Source organism: Schistocerca gregaria, chromosome 2 (assembly GCF_023897955.1).
Source record: "Schistocerca gregaria isolate iqSchGreg1 chromosome 2, iqSchGreg1.2, whole genome shotgun sequence".
Classification (NCBI taxonomy): domain Eukaryota; kingdom Metazoa; phylum Arthropoda; class Insecta; order Orthoptera; family Acrididae; genus Schistocerca; species Schistocerca gregaria.
Window position 1 is genome coordinate 27,848,882 of NC_064921.1, and position 25,440 is coordinate 27,874,321.

At 44.4% G+C, this 25,440-nt stretch overlaps 1 protein-coding gene across 1 annotated transcript in view; it reads right to left on the reverse strand.

Annotated features, from left to right (window-relative positions):
• Window positions 1–25,440, reverse strand: part of LOC126334590 (Down syndrome cell adhesion molecule-like protein Dscam2) — a 696,403-nt gene that overhangs the window by 465,715 nt on the left and 205,248 nt on the right. The window contains exon 2 of the mRNA XM_049996981.1: window positions 14,346–14,413. Coding sequence (XP_049852938.1) covers window positions 14,346–14,391 — 46 coding nt within the window. The 5' untranslated portion in view covers window positions 14,392–14,413. The remainder of the gene's footprint in view (window positions 1–14,345; window positions 14,414–25,440) is intronic.

The following is a 25,440-nucleotide window of genomic DNA, read 5'->3' on the forward strand; positions in this document are numbered from 1 at the left end:
CGAAAATATTGTGCTTGGTATTTGAAGGCGTTGTGGCTTGCACAAAACCCAGGGGTAAGGGCCGCTGAATCACTATATATAAATGTATACGGCCTGAGGCCTATTACGATCAGTTCAGTGCGGATGTCGTCTCTGTCCTGAACTCTTGCAGGAATCCATCGTGATGCGGGGAGCAAAGAGTATCCTGAACAGTAGCGCTTGTAAGTATGCTGTTTAGGTTTTCTTATTGGTAACGCCGCTTAGCGCTCGGTATGAAAAATCACTGGGTGTGCTGTGCGCAGTCTGTGTTTAGTTTGCATTGTTGTCTGCCATTGTAGTGTTGCGCAGCGGCAGCTGGATGCTAACAGCGCGTAGCGTTGCGCAGTTGGAGGTGAGCCGCCAGCAGTGGTGGACGTGGGTAGAGAGATGGCGGAGTTTTGAAATTTGTAAGAATTGGTGTCATGAACTGATATATATATTATGACTATTAAGGTAAATACATTGTTCTGTATTAAAATCTTTCATTTGCTAACTATGCCTATCAGTAGTTAGTGCCTTCAGTAGTTTGAATCTTTTATTTAGCTGGCAGTAGTGGCGCTCGCTGTATTGCAGTAGCTTCAGTAACGAAGATTTTTTGTGAGGTAAGTGATTTGTGAAACGTATAGGTTAATGTTAGTCAGGGCCATTCTTTCGTAGGGTTTTTGGAAGTCAGATTGCGTTGCGCCAAAAATATTGTTTCAGTTTAAGCACAGTCTTGTATAAATTTTTCTAAGGGGACGTTTCACGCTACGTAGACTGTGTGCGACAAGCAGGGAATTCCCGCCAGGCGGAAAGCGTGCTCGGTTAGCCGAACGGTCGACGTGACCGCTCGTGTAAAGGAGAAACCTGAGCTCGAGTTCCTGTTCAGCATAAATTTTCACCTTTCGCTAATGAACTCATTTCATTACAGTGCCCAATTGTGGGCGATGTCAGAATTTTTCAGTTAAGACATCTATATGTACAGCTGTGGGCTCAAGAATGATGTCTGTTCTTTTGGACTTGTCTAAAAGAACAAAAACCACACGTACATAAACTTAATGGACAGTTGATCCTCTGTCCTGGAAGGCACGTAATGGACGATGAATTCATTTCTGGCGGCAGCATTGAAATGCAGACTGCATTCCGTCAACACGTGCTTGAGAAAACGTGTGACATCCACTTGGAGGGAGATCTCTGACGCTGCCTGACTTTATGAAGTTTTGAACCACGTCATGATTCTTGCTTTTGCCGGGTGCGCTCTGCCATGCTGGCGTCAGTATTTGCTCAGTTCAATTGTCATAGATTCGGATTCTTCATCACTCATAACATATTGTGCGTTCTCCTGGTCTGTCACAATTTTGACACGCAGTAAGTTAAAGGTGCAACAAAGGATTAAGGAAAAAACGTTTGAGAGCTGCTAAGCATAGTACAACAAACAAAAATTCTCTAACAATTCTAGTTTTTTTAACTATATTAGACCAATTACAACGTATGCAGAGGCGTTGAAACCATCAACGTTCCCGTGCTCTATACCTGAATGGAACAGGAAGGAGCTGTAATAATTGTCGCAATGAGAAGTACCCTCAGCCATGTATTTCACTGTGATTTGCAAGAGTGTGGCTGTAAAGGCGGATGTAGATATGTCCAATGAAGTCATCAGTGAGTAATATCTCTTGAGTTAGGTTACAGTATGTTATCCACAACAGAATGTCTAACATTCTGCGTGGTGTCTGTTTGTTCTATATCGTGTCTCCCTACCACTTTCGCTCAACGACGCTCTGAGCGTGTTTTTTAGGGAATTGACTAGTTTGAACCTGGGACCTGTTGCTGGTATGGAGACGCCAGACCACACATGACATGTAGCGTTCAGAAGAGTTCAGTGAGACTAGCGATGATATAATCAAATACTTAATGATTTCAGCGTCAGCTCCACTGCACTCCCTGCAAAAGAATCTTAATACTAACTAAATTTAGTGGAAGGGGTTTAAGGCTTTCCTATTTTTAATTAGCTGGTATAATAACGTCGAAGAAGCAGTTAAGTTTGCCATTGGAAATTTTATTCTAGTCACAAAACATTGTTTGATAAAAGGAAATGTTTTAATGCAGGATGATAAAAACGAACTGCATTCAACAAAAATGTGAACGAATATTCCCTGAATGGGTTTCCAAGTTCTACAATGGATCGAAGGATGACCTATGCCATATCACATCTATAATCTAGGTTTAAGTTAAGTTTTATAAAAAGAGAAAACTATCAAAATGGTCTACAGTGACCCTCAATTATCTTTAATTACTTATTTAACTTGTTCGTAAATTACAGTGGCTGATGTGGCTTCTCAATAATTATATAACAGAAAAATCATCCCGTTTCAGATTTTAACTTCTAGTAGCAAATGTGAGTACCATGAGCTTTAATTGACGATCGACATTAGTATTATGCAAAAATGGGGTGTAACAGATGAGACTTCTACAGTTCTGAGTGAAGCCTTATGCGGCATCGTGTGCATTCATTACCTTGTCGTTGGTTAGGCAGCATCAGGGGGCGGCGGGTGGTGCAGCTCACACATCTCGCTTTCTCGGAAGCAACTCTCTCCTAACTTCTCCTTACTACAATTTACCGAAGTTGGTTTTAAAAAAAGGTATCTGGCTGTGTTTTCAACTGACCAATCAAAGTCTCAATGTTAACTTTAAGCTCCGCCTAGAAAAATTGTGTCTATCCAATGGGAAACGTTGTACTTTTCGTGTTGGGGCAATGTTTTTAACGTTTGCAACGTAACAGGGACGCGAAAAAGTCTCACGCTAAAACTTGCAGCTGGTGTGGCCCTTTAGTGTTATCGTAAGATCTATACTGTTCTTCTTTTAACATGGGCTGGGGGGGGGGGGGGGGGGGGGTGGTCCTGGCAGTCAGCCGGTAGTGTGGGTGTCTGGCCCTTACCGTAGGGCCTTCTAGCTTAACAAGTTTCTGCTCTCGGCTTCTGTTCTCGTTTCTTCCCTCGGAACTCGGTGGGAAGGTATGACATGCGTTTAGGCGTTCTTGTGAGAGTCTGTGGTATTCCATTTGCTCACTTGTTGATGGTATTACTTTGGTTAATTTAATGTCAGGATTTATTCGGAGCTATGTGACATACTGCCGGATTTGCTATCATGTCAGGGTTTTCATGGAAGGTGTTGGATTTGCCTGACACCTTACAAATGGCACCATAAAGCGAGCCCTTTTTGTGATTGTCCTTAACGTTTCCCACTGCATTACATTGCCATCATGTTAGTCCACAGAACTGCGGTTTATTTAGGGACATCCCATTTCGTAACTTACGCAAGCAGAGCATGTTAGAATAGCGCTCTTAACCGAGGTGAGCCATCCTGCGCTTCTCGAGAAGTCCGCGATCCGACTCTAAATCAAAGTACGGCGTCTGCTGGAGACGAAAGACGCCACCGTTGTGTGGAGGATGTTCGTGCCAGACTGTCGGGGGGGAGGCCTCTGGAGCCGCAAAGGTTTTGCTCTGGTGAGCCGAGTGTATCCGTCCAGGCGCCTCGCGACGTGAGTCATGGCGGCGGTGGCGGCGCGGCGGGACACTTGTGGCGGCCGGTACGGACCACCGTCAGCTGCCGCCGCCGCGCGCTCCCGCGGAGATTTACTGCCGGGGCAGCGCACCGAGACGCCGGCGCCGTACATTTCTGCGGCGGCGGCGGCGCCGCGATGCAAAAAATGAGATATGGGCCCAGCCGCTGTCATCGAGTCGGCATTCTGGTCCTCCGTCGCTGTGGGAGCGGGCGATAATTTACACTGCATTAGCAGAGCCGCGTGAGCATCTGCATTAGAGGTCGCTGACGGTCGCCGGTGAGCTGGTGCCCGACTCAGAAGTGGCTAGTTCGATTCTCGGTCGTGAAAAAAGATCTGCATCAGCATTCCTTCAGCTAGCAAGCACAATTGAGATGATTGATGATGATGATGATGATGATGATTGGTTTCTTGGGCACAACTGCGCGGTTATCAGCGACCGTGCAAAGTCCCAATCATTACACACTCGAATCTCACCACGTTCACGAATTATGATGGAATGATGAGGACAACACGAACAACCAGTCCGAGGGCAGAGAAAATCCCCAGTCCGGCTGGGAATCGAAGCGGGAGCCCGCGATCCAGAGGCAACGAATGCGGCTTCTGTGCCCTGATATCTCCATAGTGTTTACTGGAGTCAGGTCACGAAAATGACTAAGCCACGCTAAGAGTTGTAGTGTAGTCTCAGACACTTCAAAGCTGAAGGGGGACCACTCAAGAGCATCCAGAGATGGTTGAGAGGACACTTCCTGACAAAAAAGTGAAGCGCCCAGAGGCCGTGCTTGGATGTCTGTGTGGCGGTTATGCAAATCATTGGAACTGCAATTCTCTGTGGCAGGTATAACGGGCACCAGACTGCACTAGCGTTGTTCGCTTTTGCCGTTGTTACCAGGCGTGGGGGAGTTAGCAGCAGTGTCCTCACTATACGTTCATTGGACATTTTTCTTTCCTGGAAAAGGATGGGAGAAACTGGAAACCTGTGGTAAGGTCTTATGGGACCAATCTGCTGGGGTCATCGGTCCCTCAGCTTACACAGTACGTAATCTAACATAAACTAACTTACGCTGAGGACGACACACACACACACACACACACACACACACACACACACACACACACACACACACACACACCCATACTGGAGGGAGAACTCGAACTTCTCTGACGGGGTCAAAGGCGCGGACCGTGCCAAGACGCCTCAGACTGCGAGGCTACCCCGCGCGGCCCAGGATGGGAGAGTATAGAAGAGGTGTGAACAACGTCGGATGTTGAGTGACCTTCGTATAGGATACGGGGATCATACGTATTCGTGTCGAAAAGCATTACCAACACTCGACAGTCGAATGGGGCTTCACTCTGCGTCTCCATTTGGCCGACTGGTTGAATTGTGCAAAATTCGTATTTGTGGGGCATTCGGATGTGACAGCAGTCCGCCGTTAGACTGCATAGGAACGTGACTGTACGCATAATCTTAGTTAAGGTTCCAGTCAACCACCTCTGACGTTTTTTGCGCCCAGTACATCGTAACCCCTGCCACTGCACTCCCTGCAACATTGTGTCAACGCGCGTCATAGGTGAGTGGCAAAGGCCAGCTGAACTAGGGAACTATCGTCCCATGAATAGGCTCCCGGTTCCAGCCTTCCGTTACCACAACAAAACAGACGGCTGCGTGTCAAGCAGTAGCGCTACCAGGAAGCAAGGCTCGTTGACGGAAGACGCCGCACAGTGTTCTGCGACGAACAGGCGACCTGTACTAAACCGGACGGGCGTCTTCCGTTCTTGTAATGCTTTGGAGAGGTACACTGGTGCTCCCACGTTATCGTGTCTGAAGGCATCAGGCATGACTTCAGGACACGGTTGTGAGCCGACGCCACAACAGTCCGCCACGAACATTGTCTCCTCATGTGTCACCTGTCACGTGACAGCATTGTTGCGCCATTGTTCAACAGCACAATGCTCGTCCACACATGGCAGGTATTTCTATGAATTGTCAGACAGTGTAAATACACCATTTTTCAATCTAGGGAAAGCGTTCCACACTTTATGTCGTTGAAACATGTTCGAAATTCTCAGAAAAACGGGCGTAAAATGCAGGATGCACAAGGGCCAACCGGGAAAAGTAAGAACCGAAGACCACCTATGATTTCCTTAAATTATGAAGAGTATAAGCCTAGATTAAAGTTCTTTTCATCTACCGTTCACTCTATACTTCGGTAAACCAATGACGGAAAATATTGGAATATTCGAGACTGGGGTTAAAATTAGAATGATGAGATTCACTGATGGGATGGCTGTCCTCAGCGACGGTGAGGACATACAGGACCTGCCTCCTAATAGATTCAGAGGCGAGTTTCTGCTGCCTCGTAAGCCGAGTAACGAATGATGGACGAAGTGAGGAGACGTAACCAGCAGACTAGCATGAGGGTCGTTTTCCTGCTTGTATCAAACATGGGCCGTAATTTGATCAGAGAGTTTAAAAAGAAGAGAGAAGTTTGGTGATAGAATCGGTGAGGAAATAAACTTCATATGCAAGGAATCCGTAGCTTAAAAGTCACAGCAAAATAAATTTATTGAAAATGCTGTTAAGAAGACAGGTGTTAAGACATCAGGGAATATCTTCCAAGGTACAGAGGAAGCTGTAGATCGTGGAATGTGTAGGACAAGTCAGAGACTGGAATACATCCAAGAAATAATTGTAAATGGTGGTTTTACAAGAGTTTCTCTCAGACGAGTAGGTTGCCACTGGAGAGGGATTCGTGGAGGTCGGTATCAAAATCGGGTATTTACGTGGGCCGCACGTTCCGATAAGCAGAGTCGACGGAAGAGGCAATCTGCGGGTCTTCTTCTGAAGCAGACGATAGGCGTCCAAGTCAAGATGAGCGTCAGTGGACTTGGACAGACTGTAAACAGCCTTCGTCGGTTGCTGATCATCCATCAGTTCGTAGCTTACTGAATCGACTTAGAATAATTTCCTGGAAGGGTCTGTCAACCGTACTAAGACTCCGAGTCATGCACATGTTTTCATATATTGGACCTAATGTACTATTTCTTCCAAACGACAGTAAACATAGCATATAATTGATACTGGAATAAATGGCGTGAACTGACTCTGAACGGACATTCCGTAGTTGTATTAATGGTGGCAACGTTGGCAGAACTATTATAGTCACTTTATGCATATTAAGTGCTGAGGTCCAGCAAACCTCGTTACTACAATGGAGCACACTACATAAGACAAATGGAAGATAACGAAACGACAAACGAGCAAATTTTACTTCATTAAATTCAAACAGTGCTTAATGCAGTGTTTCGTCAACGAATAAATGGAAACGATTTTTTCCTGCTTCAAGTGCTCTCTCCACTTGCTGGGACGAATGACCAGAAGACTGTGCGCCGGAATGTTGTGTCAGGAAGTTACAGACATTCGGCCGTTTTCCAAAATTTTGTGGAACACCTGAGATCGTCCGTTATACAACACCATAAGCTCAATATGATGTGTTAACGTTATATTGAACAAAAGGCAGAAGGCCTCGAGCCTGGTGTAAACTTCCTATTGTTATGGGGCAACATTCCACACAAAATAAATTATTATAATTACGACAGACTAAAAGGTAATTACAGTAATTGTCAGTTATTGCCATTATTAACTCGTGTAATGTATTACTATATTGAAATCATCGGAAACGTTGTAGTCATTTTATCCATCAACGAAATCATATTAAAAATGTAATCGTAATACTAGCGTGTCACTAATTTACATAGAAAACATTTTAACAGAAGGAAGCACGTATTATTATTATTATTATTATTATTATTATTATTTTCGATTATTCCCATTTAAGAGAGCGTTTTAACTTGAATTCCTTTATTATGATTGTTTGTTTTTTCTGAGCCCAAATTTTCTTCATGTGTTCACTGTGTTTCTTTCGCTCCGCTGTCCATTTGCATTCTGGTCTCTTCTGTGTTGTGGTGTCAAATTTGTTTTTTATTATGTTCCTGAATTCAGTTCTAGTTTCTGTTATGTGTGCTTGTCTGAGGTCCTCTTCTACTTCTTTTACCCATTTTGTTTTTCCCCTGCCTGAGTTGATGACTTTAAGAATTCGCTTTGAAATTCTGTTTTCATTCATCCTGTGGATATGTTCGTAGAACTGAATTCTTCTTTTCCTTATTGTATCCGTAATCTTGTCTGTGTATTTATATAATTCTGATGTTGGTCTCTTCTTCCAGATTCCTTGCTCTTGTATCGGGCCAAAAATTTTCCTGAGAATTTTCTTTTCTTGTTTCTCTATTTCTTTGATTCTACTTTGCCCACTTATTTGTGTCGTTTCAGATGCATACAGTGCCTCCGGAAGTACGACAGTGTTGTAGTGCCTCAATTTTGCGTTAATGGATATGGGCTTTTTGCTATAATAGTTCCACTTCAGTTTATATGCTTTCTGTAGTTTTTTTATTCTTTCCTCATTGGCCTTTAGTTTGATCCCTGATGGCTGGATGATTTCTCCCAGGTACGTAAAATATGGTACTTGTACGATTTACCCGTGGGTTGTCACAATAGGCAATTTGTCTTGTGGCACTCTTTCTATGTACTGGGTTTTCTTATATGAGATTTGCAGGCAAGTTCTTTGTGCAATTTCGTGTAACTTCTCTATGGCGTTAGTGGCTTATTTTCTATTATTTGTGAGGATTGCAGGGTCATCCGCAAAAGCTAAACACTTCACATTGAATCTATTATCTTTTCTAATGCCAATTTGGATTCCTTTGAGTTCTTTTTCCCATGTCCTGATAATTTTTTCAAGAATGATATTAAAGAGTAATGGTGAAAGTCCGTCACCCTGTCGCACTCCAGATTGGATTTCAAATGTTTCCGAGATATACCCCATAAATTTAAACTTGGAGACTGTCAGTTAATGTTTCCCGAATGATTGCTCTTGTCTTTCTGTCAGTGCTGAACTCTTCCACCGTCTTGCAGAGTGCTAATCTGCCTATTGAGTCTAGGCCTTTTTAAAATGTACAGAAGTAACCACTGTGTTTCGGGTGTTTCTAATCTGGAGATCTGCTCTATTCATGATCGTCCCTTGCGAAAACCAGCCTGGTATTCTCCTATTTGTGTGTCAGCTTGTTCTTCTAATCTATTCATGAGAACTTTTGATAGGATTTTATATGTGACCGGTACGAGTGAGATACCCCTGTAATTATTGGGTTCAGTTTTGTCCCCTTTTTATGGACTGGATGGATGAGAGCGCATTTCCATTCAGAAGGGATCTGTTCTGTTTCCCAAATGTTTAATATGATTTTGTGAATTTTTCCTGTTAATCTTTCATCATTTAGTTCTGCAATAATTCCATCTTCTCCTGGGGCTCTATTGTTTTTGAGTGTCTTGATAATTTCTACTATTTCGTTGATGGTTGGCGGTTTAGCGTCAGGATTTGGTGTAGACGTCTCGTAGTGAATATCCTCTGTAGGTATTTCGCAGTTGAGAAGTTTGTTGATATAGCCTGCGAGGATTTGGCAGCTATTCTTCGTGTTAGTTTCTAGTGGACCATCCGGTTTCTTGAAACAAAGATTGGGTGGTAGTATCCTGAAATATGTTCTTTAAACGTCTTATAAAAATTCCCGGTGTTGTTCTCCTTAAAGTCTTGTTCTATCTCATCTAGTCGCCGTTTATCATAATTTCTTTTTTCCCTCCGAATAGTTTTCGATGTTGTTTTCGGATTACTAGAAATTGTTGCCATTTTCCTGATGTTTTGCGACTATTGAAGTTTTTCCAGGCATTGTTTCTTTCTTCTATTGCTTGGTCACATATTATATTCCACCAACTGTCTATTCTCCTTCTCGGGGGTTGACCCAATTTCATCGTGGATTTGAGGACGTCCACAAGTTCTGTCCAGTTTGTGGTGTTTGTCTGACTAATTTCCTGTAAGATGTTTTCCTTGTTGAGTTTTATGTATTCGGGGTCTGGTCTCAGCACTTTGTTTAGTTTTGGCACATAATAATAATAATAATAATTATTATTATTATTACTATTTGCCCTTTTATTAGAATACTTTTCTCTAGGTTTCCTATAAAGGTTTTATTCCTGCTCCGTCTTCATTGTAGACTCGCTGGGGTGGAAAATTATGTTTATATTCAGAAGTTTCCAAGTTGTTTTATTCAACGCAGTTATCGTCCCGATGCTCATTTTCTAAGGCCTCAGACGTAGGTTTCTACATTAAACGAGTGGTTTACGGCATTACTTTCGGCAAACTGATATGCTAAATGTCGAAAATGTTAAAATGTAAGGTCAGAGTTAGAATCAAGCTTGATACAGTGCTCTGCCAATCCAGTTTCCTCTGTCTCAGAAAATACTCATCTGAATCGTCCCAATGATGCCACCACATAGCCTGCTTTAAGTGTTTTACATAATGTGAATTCACTACTTCCAAACCCTTTAGGTGCATTTCTAATGGAATATCCACTTTTCATTGGATCCTTAGCCTCCTCGAACGTTTTAAAAGACAATGGTCTGGAGGAACTTTTCTCTCGTAGTTTCTGTAACATGAAATTGAACTAGACTTTGTACAGATTTAGTCGAAGTGAAACAGTGACCCATAAATTAAGGTCCATTGAATACGTTAATGTTACGCGCTCAGGTAAAACCGAAGATAGAAAAGACAACGTCTGGTAACTGTTGCTATATATGTCAAAGTAATAATTAAGCTTAAAGCGAGAGTCAGGTGCGTACATTAAATACGAATTATTCCTAATTAATTCCCGGCGGGGCCAGGGATTTTCTCTGCCTCGTGATGGCTGGGTGTTGTGTGATGTCTTTACGTTAGTTAGGTTTAAGTAGTTCTAGGGGACTGATGACCATAGACGTTAAGTCTCATAGTGCTCAGAGCCATTCGTAATTACTTGGGATTTTGTTATAGCAGACAGATCGCCAACAATTACATCGTGAATACTTACATCGAAAGTTCCAAAAAAAAGAAACTCACCTCATGTGTCGAAAGCATCAATACGAAAACCATTACCAGAACACGCTTGATTCTTCAACCCGGCCATCCTGATCCATGATTTCCCTAAATCGCTCCAGGCAAATGCCGGGATGGTTTCTTTCAAAGGGCACGGCCGACTTCCTTCCCTAATCCGATGAGACCGATGACCTCGGCCAGCCGTTGTAGCCGTGCGGTTCTAGGCACTTCAGTCCGGAACCGCGTGACTGCTACGGTCGCAGGTTCGAATCCTGCCTCGGGCATGGATGTGTGTGATGTCCTTAGGTTAGTTAGGTTTAAGTAGTTGTAAGTTCTAGGGGACTGATGACCTCAGATGTTGAATTCCATAGTGCTCAGAGCCATTTGAACCATTCTTTTTAGGCCGATGACCTCGCTGTCTGGTCTCCTTCGCCAAACAACCCAACCCCCTCTTCAACCATAAAATCTAGCAGCTGAGGAAGCAAGGCTACCACACTAGGTAGGAAAAACACTAGATTGGGACCTCGGTCCCGTATGGACTTTCGTTTTCTTTTCGTAGGCAGCTGCTGTGATATTGTTTTCAAAAGAATGGTTCAAATGGCTCTGAGCACTATGGGACTCAACTTCTGAGGTCGTTAGTCCCCTAGAACTTAGAACTACTTAAACCTAACTAACCTAAGGACATCACATACATCCATGCCCGAGGCAGGATTCGAACCTGCGACCGTAGCGGCCTCGCGGTTCCAGACTGCAGCGCCTAGAACCGCACGGCCACTGCGGCCGGCGATATTGTTTTAAAGTTATCTCGTAATAGCTCAGTGCCTATTCCATTTCCTCGTTGCCGAGGATACTTTATTACGTCAATGTTCACCCTCTGTACATTACCCCACAATTACTAATTAAAATATCAGTGGTAAGATTTACTAAAAAATTTTACTACCTAGTCACATGGTAATACAGAGAGCTCGCGTTTTCCAAGGGGAAGAACGATTGTTAATTGCTAAGGCATGCTTTTACTAATAAAATTTGTGCCGTCAATCACAGATAATACGGCGGGCGATTATTAATAATTTGGTCGCCGTGTAGATCATGACTAGGCTAACGTAAACGTAAATATAATTTTTATCTTCGCACTCTACGTTCATTTGTCTGTCATTGTACTGACATATTGTATTTATTAATTATCCACTTCTGTCTTCATTGTGTGGGGCCGGGTGGTCCAGAAGTAAAGCGGTTGTTTCGAAAGTGGCGGTATCAAATGCCGGTCGGACTACGGAAATTTTCGTCTGCCTGTAATCTAGCCTTCACTTCTCAATGATATGGAGAGCTGCTCGCAATTACATGCGCTTAGGATTCCACGTCATTTAGCCTCTGGGATATGTCATTACCTTCGTTTACATCTTCATATTCATGTTCATGATAATCATGTTCTTCCTCACCTACACTTCTTCACCTAAGTATCTATTGTCGTCATCGTCGTCATGATCCCCACTTTCCCTTCCTCATCTCCTTAGGGCTTAGGCCATGCTGCTAAGCATTCTGTCCTGTTTACATTCGATGGGGTCTGGACTTACAATAGATCACTAGTGTTTAAGCATGAGATCATCTGCAAAATGTTTCTCTCATCAAACCCAGGTATCATCTTCACTATCATGTATTACATTTCACCTGCAGTGCTCCTTGTTGTCTTTCCGATGGTTGACACTAGTCAGTGTCGCATACGAATCTGCTTTGAAATATAGATATCGGTTGCAGCCAAAAGAAACCATGATATTAGTTGTTTTGTGCCAGGCAGTATTCATTCTTCGGACGGATTGGGTTTCAGAAGATATTTTTACATCTGTTGCGCTCTGTCGCAGAGCCAAGTTTTCTATAGCAACTGTTAAAAGAATCATAGTGTGGTATTCCACACTTAAGCTTATTGTTCAAACTCAAAGGAGAGCTAATTAGTTTCACACTTATTACTTCTGCAATTCTTGACTTCTAATGAATACATAATACAGTTTGTGGTATACATGGAAACAAAAACTTTAATTTCAATGAAATTATTAAAAAAGAGAAATGACAGTCGTAAAGTTTTATTACTATAAACAAAAATGCTTTACTGAACTTTATGGTTAAAACCATGTAGCTCTTTTTAGATCTAGGTTTCTTCTGTCAACGTAATCCATTGACTGTCTATGTTGAAGTGACTATAAATGATCAAGAGAAGGAGCAGGGAGCGAGAAAGTACAGCTCCATAAGAAATATAACTCTTCCTTCTCATACAGAAAGAATAATGGGAAGAATATTTACCGTGTAAGAAAGTTCAAACAGTTGAGTTAGTTGTAGCTGGTAATGCTTACAAAGTGTCAAATTGAAGACGACGATCATTCACAAAGAAACAACCATTCATTCGAGGGACGGAAATCTAATTCCCGTCTTTTCTCTGGGACAGAAAGATAGTGTCTGGGATGTGGTTAATCTAAGAGCACACACAGAGAAAGAGGTACTGCACATTACCATAGAAGCGGATTTCATATGTTATGAGAGGGAACAGAACATATCCCTGCCGTAGACATGGCCATGAACATGAAGTATGTCGGTGAGGAAATCGGCTGACAAAAATATCTTTATCTACGTCACATTTGTACCTACATCATTTGTAGAAATAGGATGAGTTTTATAAAATATTTTAGCATCCTCCTCCTCTTGACTGTTGAAATTTAACTGACCATAGAAGGAAATTCTTAAATGTGCCTGCAGCTTATGGTTAACTGCGGTTATCCTTTATCAGGGCGTTACTTGTTTAGTAAGTCAAAGCGGTGCTCTGTTCAAAAACTTTTTGTTAAGGTGTTATTTTCTGGTGCTATCAGCTTATTTCGAATTTATGGCCATTATGAAGCTACATTCAAGCATATGGAGTTGTTACAGCATATATCTATCTTCCTGCAACTAATAACAATTTTGTATATATCTGCCGCAGACCTTACTTTCATCAAACATCGTTAAAGCAGTAATTGTGTAGTACCTTGTATTGCTGGTTATCGTAGGTGGTAGCGCAGGCGAAATTTTTATTCTCTAGATGTTTCAGCAGTGGAAATTATTGCTGAGCAATATTCACTAAGACTGAATTAATATTTTCCGTATGTCTGAATGCTTCAATTGACAGTGAAGTCACCGATGTTACATTTTTCTGTGGGTGCCTTATTCATCTATGGAGTTGTGTGTGGCACAGGTCAATTCTTTCCTAATGTTCAGTCGTGTTGTCTCCGCCTGTAAATTTGTTTTATCCGTTGTAGTGTTCTATAATTTAAACAAGGTGTCCATATAATTTTAAAGTTTCCCGCCAGTTGGTGCGTCAAGAATTTTGTCTGGATATTTGTATGTGTGTGTAGATTTCCATTTTGTTCTAATTTTATCTTGTCCTCTTTATCTTCAAACGATTGCTTCACTTTTGTCAAAGACGTTCTTATTTGGTTGCAGGATGAACTTACTTTTATGGAACTACCTCATTTTCCATAATGTAATTTTAAAAAAATGAAATGTGATTAAATTAGTGTTTAATACTCCTTGTTGTTAAGTTTAGTCTTAAATTACGTATGCATAATGCTGTAACGCTGTAACCTGAATGAGTGAATTTACTAACGAGAGTGGTACGTATTTCTTCCAAGTACGTGGTGTCAATAAAAGAGCTGTTTCAAGGATAGATTGGCGTGCTCTTTGTAATGGAATCTTTAGAATTCTTCACCTAGTTCCACAGGTAATTTTAACACCCGGCGTTTTAACACTAGCTCTGCATTACACAGCCTCGCACAGTGCTGTGCAGCCGTTGTTAGTGTGGACAATGCGGTACTCACCCCCCAGGAAGCAGGAGACCGCCAGCAGCGATGTTATCACCTTCATGGCGGAAGAAGCAGCAGTACTTCTGGAACAGAAGAAACATCACTTTATGTTACAACATATACGCGGAGAAATGCAGAATGTACATTTAGCAATGGATAAAGGATTCGAAAGTATCATTTTCCCGCTATGCATCAAACTATGCAGGTGTAAGGCATAAAATACAGGGAGTGATATTTGTAAATTGATGAAGCATTAAAGGGAACCAAGCTGAAATTGGTAAAGAATTAAAGAAGAATACAGTTTAAAGTCTACCGGTGACGTAGTTCTGCTCGAGACGGAAGATTAGTAAAACGGAATAGGTTATATCTTGAAATTATTAACAGAAAACGAAGGAAATTAAGGGTTTTGGAGTGTAGACGAAATTAAATGATCTTAAGGAAGATACAAATGAGATGTACAGCTCTGCCATAACTTCGCAAAAAGACGGAATTGGTTGTTAGGACATATTCTGAGGTATCATGGAACATTCGTTTTGGTAATGGAAGGAACAGCGGTGGGAAGGGGCGTGGATGCAGAGGACTGTAAATTGAGGGTTAGGTTTGAATATGGTTGGATGGTAATCATGTGGAAGTGAATTTTTGTTGCAATAGTTATGTAAAGATAGAGCAAAACATTATAAGCTAACGCAGACAGCTGCATGAAACCAGTCTTCGTACTGATGGCATCAGCAGCAGATGCCTGTTGTATACTTTTTCTTGTCTTTCCTCGATGGTACATTCGAGAATAGTCGTCGTACTAGGAACACCTACGCAGTACCATGTATCATTCATGCCCTTAAATGTCATGGCTCTGTAGTACGCTCCTTTCACGGTATGACCCTTACGAGCGTTATCTGTTAGCACCATAGCACGGTAACCAAAAAGAAAACAGCGATAAATTGGTCGGTTAGGCTGAGCCTCTCCCGTTCTCGGTCGTGGTGAATCCAGATGTTTCCACTACCTGGTTTGTACCTTTGTTTCGGGATCATAGTGATATATTTAGTGCTCTTCCATGATGATTAAGTGATTACAGACGCCACGTAGCTCGGTCTGACCAAGGCCTCTTTACTCAACGGGGTGTTTAGAAGAGTGTGAGAAATCGCTGAGACTATCGGCCGGCGAACTTCGTCATGTTCAAACTGTCGTGCAAGGTGTTACAAAACTTGTCTATGGGTTATCGCTTCGATTGTGTTGCGGCAGCCTTTCTTCACTTGGGAGTCCTGGTCCTTGAGACATCGTCTCCCACTTCTTCCCTCGTCGGTTACACGCGTTCGACCGCACTGGAGGGGTCTGTGATACCATCACCGTGCACTTCCACCACATCAGCACGGATCGTCCCACTGGTGTTCCACGACAAATAAAGAAAACGAGTTACCACAGAATAGTGCACTTCATCATTTGAGTGTTGCGCCGTTACGCTTGGATCCCCTAGCGGTGTGGTACGGTACTATGTCGCGAGTACTTCAGTGTGTACCAAGGCTGCAGGTATATCCGTGTTGTGTACATAGTTCCGCGTAGTCAGCGCGTACACAACTTTACCACTAGAGCGCGCCCCGCTAAGCACAACAGCGAAGGCGCAGCGCTCGTCTGTCTTCGCACAACGAGAAGGCACTGTCTTAGAGGCGGACCAAATTCTGCTTCCGCCGATCCGCGTATTAATATGTAACGCAGCCAATAAGATTACTGCTAACGCAGAACCTTTCCTCCTCACGGATCACACTCGAGCTGTGATACCTGAACGCTCGAGGTATTATAACGAGTGTACAGTCCTCCGATTAGTCAGTCTACATTAGTCTATAGTCAAGTTTCAGTCTTCGCTTAATAAGATTATCATATTCCTGTACAAAGCCATGAAGAGAAATGTATAGACACTTTGTCAAGTATTATAGATTTGTGAGAATAAGATTAATGTACCAAGATCAAAGGAACTTCAGATTTTCAATTTTAAACAGCATTCAGAATCAAGTTACGTAATGCCTTTTTATTATTTTAATAAATGTGTGTGAAAATTAATCAAGTTCTGTTTAAAGTTGGTCACCGTCAATCTGCTACTCTAAGCGTGCAACTGGCATTTCTATCGCCTGACCTAACGGCGGAAGATAAACATGCCCCGATGAGACCACGAGACACATTGCTGACACTCGTCTACTTCGCTAGAGCGACAAGTCAAATAATCTGATAGTGTGTGTACCGAAGGTCTTACAGTACGCACACCACAATACGTAACACAAATTCCTTAATTTTTTTGTTGCGTAATGATTATAAGTTCATGACTAGCCTCTCTGTAAAAGAACTTTGTGATCAGAATGTGAAAAACTGTCGTGTTAGTGTAGTATCTGACTAAACATCCCGGGCTATTATACTGTGGTCGAACGGATTTCACATTAAAACCCAATATGTAGTCCCCACCTGAGTAGGAGATTTCGGAGGAGGATCGTAGCTTCTTTGAGTATTCCATTCACACCCTGACTCACCACTGACTGCAGTGGAATTCCGTTTACCCGTGCTCCCGCACAGTGGCGTGATGTCGTATGGTTTGAATACCCGAGCGCAGCTGGTCGCTGTCGGCTGCCGTAGTCAGCTGTCGCTGTCACCCCCCTAATAGAGGACTGGTACACAGGAGCTTCTCAAGATTTTTTACTAGCAACATTTTTCCTTTACATGTTACACATATACTCATATACTACATATATTTAAAAATATATATGTCTATCTCAGTCTCGTGCACTGTACACTCATACACTCATAATCGGCGATGTTGTTGCATATCACGCAAAATATTGATGTAAATCGGTCTACTATTTTTAGAATTTCTTTTGTAACAACGTTAAACAACGACGCGTCTTCCTACAGTTTTATCCATTGCCCGTGTTTCCGTGTGGCTCGCACCAATTTTTTCTCATAATTGTAAACACCTTGCACATGTTTTACATTGTTAACGCCTTTTATAGGTCGACAAATACTACGACCGTTTGTTGATTTTTCTTAATTCTTGCTTCTATTATCAAGCGCGACGTCAATAGTGCCAGTCTACATGAAAAAAACTAAAAACAAGTGATAATTTTGTACCTTTATTATGTTGGAATGATAAAAATTTAAGAATAGTCATCGGATCACCAAATATTTGTGATCCACACTGCGAAGAAACAGTTGTAAATGTTACACCTTTTATTCTTGTAGTGCACAGTAACGTAAGAACCAGTAAACTACTAGACAGGGCCAGAACACGACACTCTGCTTGAGCTCGGCAGTGACCCTTATCCTGCTCACAGGGGGAGTCACGAGAGAGCCGCAAACTCTGGCGGCGGCGGAGGCAGCCAGGAGCAGCCAAGAGCAAGTTGTCGGCAGGGGCCGCCGCCGTTGCAGACGTCGGCGCGCTTCATCCAGGCACTCCGCGGGGAGCGCTTCGGCAGAGCCACTGCGCGCCGCGCCAACTATCCGCAACTTGCGCTGAGAAATAGTCCACTCCAGCCCCTCCCACGAGGAGAGTTTCCACTCTGAAGAGAGCCGCTGTACAGTATGTTAGCGGGCAAACAGAAAGGCGGCTACCAGGTAGCCGCCAACTGTTCTCCAGGTATTGTGCACTCCAGGCTGGCTTACCGAGAGCAGCACTGTGGCGGGCAGTTGACATCGCTTATAAAAGTAGTTCAACGTTTATTACTTATCGATTTTCTTTCATCTGGAAGTCCCTCACCCTTCTCTAACATCTAATCAGACGTCGCAATTACGTCACCAATGCAATAAGCACTGCTGGCTCTATACATTATGACCACTGACCGCCATGAAAATGGGTAACACTTGCTGGAGTTGCGTCATGGGACGCGATAAGTGAAGTACGTCAGCGGAGCAGTGACGACAATTGATAATCTTAGTGCTCTCCAGTCCTTTGCAGTAAACCTGTGACATTACAGATGCGTGTTACCAACGTGGAGCGGAAAGTTATTTATTCCGCAGAGTTATGACGGCGCGCGCGCACACACACACACACACACACACACACACACACACACGCACACCCACAAAATATATATTCGACTCGCGACTCATTACTTCACCATCATAAAAAATGAAACAGACAATTAACGTGTACCACAGCGCAGTCATGCTCTCCTAGCTCAATCTCAGATCCCTCCTCCACCACTTTTTTTAGTTCCTTCTATGTGCTCCATTGGCACTAGAACTGCAGAGGTTCCATCTCTCTCATTAATGCTCCGCCATGTTTTCTCTCGTATTTCCTTCCGTGCACGCCGGAACCCCTGCCCTGCTCTGCTAGTTTAATCCCTGACAACCCCCTCCCCCTCCAGGTTCAGTCTCTGAACCTTGCTCCATTACCTTTACTGTCACAGTTCGACTTTTCGACCCTTGTTTCATCATTTTTGTTCCTGCCGATTGATCTCTGGACAATTGAAAACGTTACAACCGAAACTCTACGTCTGCCCTCTACTCTGCTATCTTCATTCTTGTACTTCCGTGTGCCGGCCGGTGTGGCCGTGCGGTTCTAGGCTGCTACGGTCGCAGGTTCGAATCCTGCCTCGGGCATGGGTGTGTGTGATGACCTTAGGTTAGTTAGGTTTAAGTAGTTCTAAGTTCTAGGGGACTGATGACCAGAGCAGTTGAGTCCCATAGTGCTCAGAGCCATTTGAACATTTTTGTACTTCGGTCTATGTAGCTCATGAATGTACACTATATATATATATATATATATATATATATATGACAGTTATAGTCTAGCTTTCGAAGCTGACACTGGCTCCCACTGTCCCATATAGGTATAAAGTGGAGACCGGCATGTCTTCAGCTACTCGCTTTTGGCTACTTTTGAACCTCACCATCCCAAGAACACACGAAAGTTCTCTTCTATTAAATTAAGAAATATTTATTCAAATACAGTTTGCAAGTAAAGTCGGACATACTTGAGTCATACTCTGCCACCTGACGTGGCGGAACTTTGGTAGCTTCGAGACCGACTTACAAGAACGAAGATGGTGGAACAGGGTCCAAAGATCAACGGATGAAAACAAAAGGGACGGACCAGGAGTCAGACTGTGCTATGATGATAAACCTGGCGGACCAGGAGGTCAGAAAGATACTAGTTTCTAATTTTGTTAATTTTCCGTATTAGATGTAGGTACTATGAACACTAGTACGTAAGCTGACGTTGAAAACAGATGATAGCTTTGTTTCATGTTTTAACGCTTTGTGAAAAAAAAAGGTTTAAAGCTATGGGTAGTTCCATACTGAAAACAAGAATCGATTTTTGTATTTCGTGTCTTTATGAAGCAATGGCAGAAAGAGTCTCAAAAGCCAGATGACAGCCGCTCACCAATTTATACAGTATACATTCATTGGGAACACAGAATAAACTATGGTAACAAAGCTGATGTAGCAGAGGTTCAGAGACCGAAATTCTGTTGTAACAATTTTTGGGGCTTAGAGATCAAATTACAAGAACAAATGTGGTGGAGCATGTGATCGGCGATTATACTACCGCTTCAACAACTTTGAGAACAAAGGAGACGAAGCTGGGGTCAGATATTGAACAATGAGAACATACGGGCCGGAGCATTACGTCAGAGATCTAACTAGAAGACGGTGACCGTGGGGTACGTGGAAAGAGCTACGAAAAAAAACATGGCGAAGAAGAATTTTTTCAGGGCCGTAAAATACTGGGTCGCGATTGAGAGAAAAGAATGAGCAGAATATATATATATATTGTAGAGCTGCTCTCTTTGCCGTGTCCATAGGCAAACGTGATGAATTACGTCATGGGCACGGTACTAACTCCTGTAGAAAGTTAACCAGTAGCCCCGATAGCCAGAGATATTGGGGATCACTAACAGGAGAGAATTACTGACTGATGGAGAGAATTACTGACTGATGGACTTGTGCCTTGTAAGGACCATCTTGAAAGCAAACAAGTTCACTGAGTGTTCACGTGCTACAGCGGTGAGATCCGAGGATAGTGTCTGATGGTACGTGCAGCGACTACAAGCTGGAGATGTATGCCTGGCCTGATCACGGAACAGAGTGAGAGGCCACGCCTCATCACGGAGTGTGGAAGAGCGGCAGGACAAGTGGCCACCTATGACAGATCTGGTGATGGTGCAGTGCTGTTGCGGCTCACATAGTTCAGCGCACACTGTTCGAGGCGGGGCTCTGCACCAGACGTATCCCAGTGTTTCCATGCTGATCCAATATCGTCGCCAATTATGAGCGTAGTGTGCACAAGACTATTGTAACCGGGCAGTGGAACAATAGAAACTCGTCTCCTGGTTCGGTGAATCGAGTTTACTGCTACATCATGTCGATGGTCGTGACCAGTCACAGTGGCCATCGAGGCGAATGGCTTCTCCAAATATTCTGAGCATCACCGACGTAGTATGCCAGGGGTGGTAATAGGTTATAGGAGAATATACACCTGCGCGTTCATGAAAGCTGTAATAGTGACTGAAGTCACCATAACAGATGTGGACTGTGTGAACTTTTCAGTGGATTTTCTGCATCCCGTAATGCTTGTTGTCTTCCCTGATTGCATTTTCCAGCACGATACCTAACTTTGATAGGCCAGAATTGTAGCGCAAAGGAATGAGGAGCAATTTAGTGAACTCGGGTTGATATCTTTTCTACCAGATTCGCCTGATCTGAACCCCTGTCAGAGGCATTACTCTGCCGCCACGTACAACCAGTCCGCATTTTGCATCTCCTGTGCATATACATCTCCTGCCACAGATATCCGGTAACTTAAGAACTAACCGAATCCATTCCACGAGGAATCGCTACTCTATTGCGTTCCAAACGTGGATCAACAGGCTATTGAACAGGTAGCGGTAACGTTGTGGCTCATCAGTGTGGCGTGTCGCTGAAGCCACCCTCCAACACACCTCTGCTAGACGTGCTGCAGGAAGCACAGCCTCTGTAATTGGTTGGTTGATTGGTTTGTTTGTTTAAAGGCGGGAGAAGGGACCAAACTACGAGGTCATAGGTCCCTTGTTCCTAATAAAACAATACCACAAGTGTGAGAAAACGGACGAAACATATAACACGAAACGGAAAGAAAGAAAAAGCCACAAGAACGAAGGGAAGCCAACGAACACTAAAAGGAGCAAAAGGGGACAAGAAAACAAAGACGCTAGAAACAGAAGAGAGTAAAACACGAAAGAAGATTACAGTGGCTGGTCAACCACGAGAATAAAAAGGGAAAAAGCGACTATGCAATACTTTAAAATCTCCACCCTATGAGCACAAGGGTGAAGGGCACAGAGGGACAAAGGACAGGCAGTAAAACCTACATAGAAGTACAAAACCCACTCACGTGTAAACCGCTTCAGAGCCCCGGAACACCTCCAGAACCGAGAGGAGCGGGGTTAACGGAGTCCTTAGGGCCAAGCAAAAGTTCCAGACGAAGCCGCGGCCGAGGCGTACACCATGGAGGCGTACGTGGACGGACCGCAAGTAGAGGTGGGAAAGGGAAGGATTCCAGTTCGGGGAGAAGGGACCACACGCGAACCGCGATCGTTAGCTCCGATCTGGACCGCCGATGCGGGAGACGCACTGCCGCGGGCGGGGAAAGGAGACGGTAGGTCGCATGCTCAGGGGAACTATGAATCTGTCGCGTAACTGGTGAGCAGTTGTGCACGTCTCATCTGCAGTGGAGGTACCCCAGCCTCCACCAGTAGGCTGGACACCGGTCTCGTCCTAAAAGCTCCTGTCGCTAATCGAACCCCACAGTGGTGCACACGGTCGAGTAAATATAATGCTGAAGGCGCTGCCCAACGATAAACCACACTCCCATAATCAATTTGGGATTGGAAATGGGCTTTGTAGAGGTGAAGCACCGTACAGCGATCTGCACCCCAGTTGGTGTTGCTCAGGCAACGGAGGGCATTGAGGTGCTGCCAGCACTTCTGCTTAAGCTGACGAAGATGAGGGAGCCAAGTCAATCGAAAACCAGTCTTACAATTGATATGTCTCCACTACAGTGAATAGATTGTCATTAAGGTAAAGTGGTGTCCCGGATGAACAGTACGACGCCGACAGAAGTGCATGACACACGACTTTGCGGCTGAAAACTGGAAGCCGTGGGCTAGAGCCCATGACTGCGTCTTGTGGATGGCTCCCTGGATGTGCAGCTCGGCAACAACATTATTGGAGCAGCAGTACGAAATGCAGAAGTCGTCTGCATACAGAAAAAGGGAGACGGAGGGACCGACAGCTGCTGCTAGACCGTTAATGGCCACTAAAAATAGAGAGACACACAATACAAAGCCCTGCGGGACTCCATTCTCCTGGATATGGATGGAACTATGGGAGTCACCAACTTGGACACGGAAAGGACGGAGCGACAGCAAATTTTGGATAAAAATCGGAAGTGGTCACCGGAGATCCTGAGTCGTAGTAAAATTAGCTTTGAAAAGCGCGCCGCAGCGCATAGCGTGAAGCAGTCGCCCTCCGTTTTCTGGCGGTGGCGCCGTTGTCGCAATTGAAGGCTTCGGTGTCTCCCTCTAGCGGGAAAGGGGAAAAGTGGGCGGTTCGCGTGGGTTTAAGGTGTGGCTGTATGGGCTCTCGTAGAGCGTTGGCAGTCGGGGCATCAAGAAGCGACTTCTCTGCCGATGCTAGAGGGACAGCACGCAGACCGCGGCATCAGCGTAAGCGACGCGAGCAGCGCCTCCGTGGTATGGGGCGTTAACTGCTCGTCGTGAAAGGAATCTGCGCGTGGGTTCGCAAGGGGGCTAATCTGCAGTTCGGCCGTATGCTGTCGACCGGCGAGGAGGTTCTGAAAATCGGCGTGCCTTCCTGACTCCGTTGAAACGGCTGGCAGCGGGCAGTTCGGAAGAGCTTTTGGAGGTGCTGCGTTCGCTCAGACCTAGGAGTCGTAACGCACCAGAAGTTGAGTCTGATAACAGATTTTATGAAGTTTAATTGAATTCAATTTACTTATTCTTGTTAATTAGTAGTGTCTGTGTCGCCCTAACCGCCGTCTGCTTCACGTCTGCTGTGCAGCGAGCTACCTTAATTTAAGTATTAACAGTATTTTTCTTACTTGTCACTTCTTCTTCCGTGTGTTTTTGCTTTTAGGAAGCTTTAACTGTCGAGTGCTAGTAATAGTGTTCCATAGATTTCGTGTTTGTTTTGAATACATTTAGAGAGAGAGCCCCTTTAGTCAGTCATAGCGCCAGTAGTGCTAGTGCTAGTGTTTGTTTTGAATACAGTCCAGAGACAGGTAGTGCTATTTTCATTGTTTTCTACAAGAAGTGGTTAGCAATCACAGTTTAGTCAATAATCAGCCGCCTTTGGTGAATTAGCAGTCTAGTTAAAAGTTGATTAACTCTCTACAGTAAATTGATTCCTTAGGCTGGATAGGATGTGTGACTGCTGTGTGCGGACGCAGGAGGAGCTGGCCACTCTTCGCGAACAGCTGAGCGTGTTGATGGCCGCGGTCAGCCGTCTTCAGGCTGCTGCCTCGGAGTGTAGCGGCAGTGGGGAGTCTGGTGCGTTGCAAGGTACACCCCAGGTGTTACATGCTTCACCCACGGTCCCTGCTGTCGAGACATCTTCGCGGGTACCGGGCGCGGTTGGGCCACCCTCTCCCCAAGGGGAGTGGCGGGTTCAGTGTCGTTCGCGGCGCACGAGGCGGAGGGTCCGTGTGGAGGCTGGCCGTGTGGCATCGCCCGCTCTGCCTGTGAGTGGACATGTGGCTGCTCCTTCAGCAAGGTCCGAGCAGGCACACGGGGGGAGGGTTTTATTAGTTATTGGGAGCTCCAACGTTAGGCGGGTGATGGAGCCCCTTAGGGAAATAGCGGAAAGGTCGGGGAAGAAGGCCAGTGTTCACTCTGTCTGCTTGCCGGGGGGTCTCATCCGAGATGTGGAGGAGGCCCTACCGGCGGCGATAGAGAGCACTGGGTGCACCCGACTACAAATTGTTGCTCATGTCGGCACTAATGTCTCCTGCCGTCTGGGTTCAGAGGTCATCCTCAGTTGGTACAGGCGGTTGGCGGAGTTGGTGAAGGCGGAAAGCCTCGCTCGCGGGGTGGAATCAGAGCTAACTATTTGTAGTATCGCGGTCCTCTGGTTTGGAGCCGAGTGGAAGGCTTAAACCAGAGGCTCAGACGATTCTGCGGAGAGCTGGGGTGCAAATTTCTCGACCTCCGCTATCGGGTGGAGAAATATAGGGTCCCCCTGAATAGGTCAGGCGTGCACTACACGCCGGAAGCGGCAACGAGGGTAGCGGAGTACATGTGAAGTGCACACGGGGTTTTTTTTAGGTTAGAGAATTCCCTCCCTAGGCCCGACAAGACGCCTCCTGAGAGCGGCAAGGCAGGAGTAGGAAAAATGCAACAGGGAATAACAATATTAATGTGCTAATAGTAAACTGCAGGAGCGTCTATAGAAACGCCCCAGAACTGCTCTCATTAATAAACGGTCACAACGCGCATATAGTACTAGGGACAGAAAGTTGGCTGAAACCACATGTAAACAGTAATGAAATGCTAAACTCAGATTGGAATGTATACCGCAGAGACAGGCTGGACAGTGAAGGGGGAGGCGTGTTTATAGCGATAAGAAGTGCAATAGTATCGAAGGAAATTGACGGAGATTCGAATTGTGAAATGATTTGGGTGAAGGTCACGGTTAAAGCAGGCTCAGACATGGTAATTGGATGTCTCTATAGGCCCCCAGGCTCAGCAGCTGTTGTGGCTCAGCACCTGAAGAATAATTTGGAAAATATTTCGAGTAGATTTCCCCACCATGTTATGGTTCTGGGTGGAGATATTAATTTGCCGGATATAGACTGCGAGACTCATATGTTAATAACGGGTGGCAGGGAGAAAGAATCCAGTGAAATATTTTTAAGTGCTTTATCTGAAAACTACCTTGAGCAGTTAAACAGAGAACCGACTCGTGGCGATAACATATTAGACCTTCTGGTGACAAACAGACCCGAACTTTTTGAATCAGTTAATGCAGAACAGGGAATCGGCGATCATAAAGCGGTTACTGCATCGATGATTTCAGCCGTAAATAGAAATATTAAAAAAGGTAGGAAGATTTTTCTCTTTAGCAAAAGTGACAA